The sequence below is a fragment of the Oncorhynchus kisutch genome, unplaced genomic scaffold (genome assembly GCF_002021735.2).
Source record: "Oncorhynchus kisutch isolate 150728-3 unplaced genomic scaffold, Okis_V2 scaffold1541, whole genome shotgun sequence".
NCBI classification, from domain to species: Eukaryota; Metazoa; Chordata; class Actinopteri; order Salmoniformes; family Salmonidae; genus Oncorhynchus; species Oncorhynchus kisutch.
The window spans coordinates 1-3,975 of NW_022263486.1; the positions used below are offsets into that span (position 1 = coordinate 1).

At 41.4% G+C, this 3,975-nt stretch overlaps 1 protein-coding gene across 1 annotated transcript; it reads left to right on the forward strand.

Annotated features, from left to right (window-relative positions):
- The first annotated feature begins 1,283 nt into the window (after nt 1-1,283).
- Nucleotides 1,284-3,547, forward strand: LOC116366568 (uncharacterized). Its single transcript, XM_031818664.1, has 5 exons — nt 1,284-1,995; nt 2,150-2,216; nt 2,427-2,580; nt 2,859-2,895; nt 3,003-3,547. The coding sequence occupies exons 1-5, from the start codon at nt 1,942-1,944 to the stop codon at nt 3,327-3,329; spliced, it is 639 nt and encodes a 212-aa protein (XP_031674524.1). The 5' UTR covers nt 1,284-1,941; the 3' UTR covers nt 3,330-3,547.
- Nucleotides 3,548-3,975: the final 428 nt, after the last annotated feature.

Consider the following 3,975-nt stretch of genomic DNA (forward strand, 5'->3'; position numbering starts at 1 on the left):
AATGGTACAGAGAATAAATAAATAAATGGAACACTTCTGAATCCAAGGCAACAATTTAGTGATTAATAAAACATATTTATTTCATGTATTTGTCTTATCATATCAATAACATCAGCACCTAACTGGAACAAAAAACAAATGCTAACTCCCTGCTATGACGTGGTATGTAGTTCTTAATTCGTCAGTGGCTGCAATATTGTCCTCAGTAAACTCAACATGAGTGAAAACAACACAGACAAGGACAAGTTTTTCGAGATATAAAAAATACTGTATGCTATTATGGATGCATACAGTAGCCTATCAGAACAGCTGCAGTATCAGAGGCGCAGAGCCTTAATTAACGGGCTACACATAATGGCTGACGACAGCCAGGTAAGGTTCATTTTAGCCTAGGTTTAATGAGCTTTAAAGTTGTCCTAATTCCATCTTGTTCTAATGGCAAGTCTGCCTTAAGTGCAGAAACTATGGTTGATATTAGAAAATAAGTATGATTGGAAGTTTAGGCAAGTAATTCCAATTGGGGAATTGTTGTGGGATGTTAGCATACCATATTGCGCGTGTAGCATTCGTGCCATGGAGGATTGTGCAGGCCGGCAGGTTGCTACAGTATCCTAGTATCATGTATGTTATAAGGATCAGATCTGGCTGACTTTTTCACCTGAACTGCTCATTGGCTGTCCATAATGAGCCCAGCGAGCAGGATGTGTAGCTGGGCTCTGCAATAATTAGCTCCCAGAGCAATTACAAACAACTATTCTTGTTTTAAAAGCGTCATTACAACTAGCAACATGACGGTCAGTCCCCTCTAAGCAGGACTCAGTAGAAACGCTATGTGTTGGATTTGTCCATGTCTCGCTAAATTAACCTAGCTACCATAACAGCCGTGGAGAATTTACACTACAGTTTTAAGGGATCTCTCTGAAGGTTTTAGATGATACAGTGGTGCTTCGTCCTCTGGATGAAGAACCATACATCTCGGCTTGGCTTCATTGCATTATTATTTGGGAAACGTTGACATAGCATTTGTGTTGCCGGATGGATGAAAATAATGTGATTATAGTATCGTTATACATAGGCTAGCAGGAAAATCCGCATGAGTTATCCATAGAACTGAGCCCTGCTCCGTTTCAGCACCATGGCACGGTCCCCTGACGCGAAGAAACGTGTCAGCTCTATGCAGCGGACAGCTCCACAGTGCTGAAATAGTTCAAGCCCCCTTGAACATTATTCTGCAAGTGGTTATAATTTATTGCACGTCCTAGTTCTGCAGCTTTGCAACCTCAGAATTATAGCTAATGAATGGCGGCGAGTTACGTTTTTGTGCATGGTGATGAATGACGATGCATGATAAACCATAAATTAAACGCAAAAACGTGCACTTAGACATATTTTCGTTTGGCAGAACTTTGACAAGCTTTGATTTGTTTTCCAATTACATTGACAATTCATATAGACATTAGACTTAGGCCTAATTGTGACATCATGTGTGTATGACATCTTTGGAGAATGCTCTGGCTTCAGCCAATCGGAATCGAGTATTCAACAATGCTTTGGCATAATTCAAGGACGTTCATATTCACTTCAGTTGTTTGCCGATGGTTCACTGACGTTTTTTCAAAGGAGGTATTAGTATTTCCTCTAAACAGCCTACAACAATAAGCTACACATCATGTCAGATGACAGCAAGGTATGGTTCATTTAGCCTATTTTGAGTTTAGAAGAGAAATTACTAACAATATAGTAGGTCACTAACACAGCAATAGGTCTCACTGGTTTGATCCATGGACTGAAATCTGACCACTATTGCCGTTTTGTTTAAAATAGGAGCGAATAAGTTGTTTCATAAAGTCACAACCTAGGACTGATATTGGCCTCTCATTTATCCACCAGAGCGTGAAATGGGAGGATCCCCCAGATGACCAAAATAAGGTTGTGGAGAACATGAAGGATGAAACAGAGACACATGAGACCAACAAGAACAGGACAGGAGGCAAGGTAAGAAATATGCTGTCCTTTACACATGCTCTGCCTACTTAGGCACAGATCTAGGATTAGTTTACTATCACTAAATCCTAGCCTTAAAGCATTAGGAGGAGACGCTACACTGACCTTAGATCTGCTATGAGACCTATAATCTGTTGTCATGTAGGCTAAACGTAAGTCCAGTGGCTGTGCCAAGAAGACTTCCGTGGAGGAGGACTGCAGCATTGGTGCAGGTTCGAGATTACTTCATGTTGGGTGCAGGTTGTGTTCAAATTCATCAGCACTAATCTGAGAAGATAGTATCTATATAGGTGAAAGCAATATAGTGGAGGCCCGCAGAGAGATGTGCTTTTATCTGTCCAGTGCAATCAAATCACTAAAGGTGAAGGAAATTAGGGATCAAGTTCAGATTCAACTTTAGATTTCTCTTTGCGGTTTCCCAGAGTCTTCTCAGACACCCGGGTGTGGTTTCCGGGAAAGGGGATCTATCATTGAGCAGCTGGAGAAGGAGGCTCAGAGGACTCTAATGCCTTCTCTCAAGATTGAGACATGCTGTGCCCCAATCCTCCTCTCCTTCCTGAGGAGTCTAACTGATGAGCAAGTCCCATGTCTTTTTCCAACCTCACATACAACAACTCTGAATTTATAGTCATAGTGCACCTTCTAACCACAAAGGGGATTTCAAACACTACACCTAACATCACTGTAACCACACCCCTAACTCTTCCTGTAAATCAAGAACAAAATGTCTCATGTACTTGCTAATAGCTTAATTAAATACACATTTATTTCCCATAACATGGATATCTAGTGACTCCACTAACTCAACATCAGTGTGCAGGTAAAATATGTTTCCTTTCTTTTCTTTTCTCTAGCCAATGGAGAGTGATTCAGCATGGCATGAAAAATAACGTAAGTCTCTCCACATAAGGTTCTGGTCAAAAGTTGTGCGCTATATAGGGAATGGTGTCATGGAATTACTTGATTGACAAAAACATTCCTCTGTTTGTTGGCCATAGCTCACATTCGAGCAGCTCTCCATGCTGTGTCTGAAGATTGTTAAAGTCGTGACCCAGACAGCCCTCCGCATTCTCCTACCAGCGCTAGCTCGTATCATGGGGGTGAACCTGAGGAGTGGGGCAACCTCCCCAGAATCCCAGTGCTCTGAGGATTCCTTAGGCAGTCTGGATGAGAGAGAGAAAAGGCTGCTGATCAGTGAGATGAACTACTGGACTAAGGAGAGGAGGAGGAATGGCAGTGCAGGGTGCCTCCAAAAATCCACCCGCAGGACCTCATCACCATGCTGTTCGCCTAAGAGGTATGTTCACAGCAATATTTCAACTTAATAATTGCAAGACCTGACCCATACTTATCATAAATTATTAACTTGTAATTCACACCTTGTAGTTTTAAGTTCTGGTCAGAAATGTTGCCACTGAGGGGGTGGGTCCAGGTGAAAGTCATTTTTAACTGGGTAAGCCATAAAGTCATCTATGAATAAATAGATCAGGTACATGCCTTTCAGAATTAATCATATTCTGATGTCATACAAACATAAAAATCTGGCAAAAAATCGTGTCAGTTGTCTTTAGGCTTCTAGAACTACGGTGGTATGAGAAGTAATCCATCATTGCTCTAATTTGGTTTTCAGGCTCACTAATGACCCAGATTAGATACAGTTGGTGTAACGGGTTTCTTCTGTTGAAGGAGAGGCGGACCAAAACGCAGCGTGGTTATTTTTGATTACATCTTTAATAAAGATGAAAATAGAACAATATACAAAAACCGTGAAACCGAAAACAGCCCTATCTGGTGTAACAAACACAAAGACAGGAACAATCACCCACAAACCCCAACACCAAACAGGCTACCTAAATATGGTTCCCAATCAGAGACCATGACTAACACCTGCCTCTGATTGAGAACCATATCAGGCCAAACACAGAAACAGACAAACTAGACACACAACATAGAATGCCCACTCAGATCACA

Bases quoted from the DNA above. Each gene is read 5' to 3' on its own strand.
- LOC116366568 (XM_031818664.1), top strand. From the start codon at position 1,942: ATGAAGGATGAAACAGAGACACATGAGACCAACAAGAACAGGACAGGA. The intron at 1,996-2,149 runs GTAAGAAATATG...GTTGTCATGTAG, and splicing joins AGAACAGGACAGGAGGCAAG to GCTAAACGTAAGTCCAGTGG. The intron at 2,217-2,426 runs GTTCGAGATTAC...GCGGTTTCCCAG, and splicing joins GGACTGCAGCATTGGTGCAG to AGTCTTCTCAGACACCCGGG.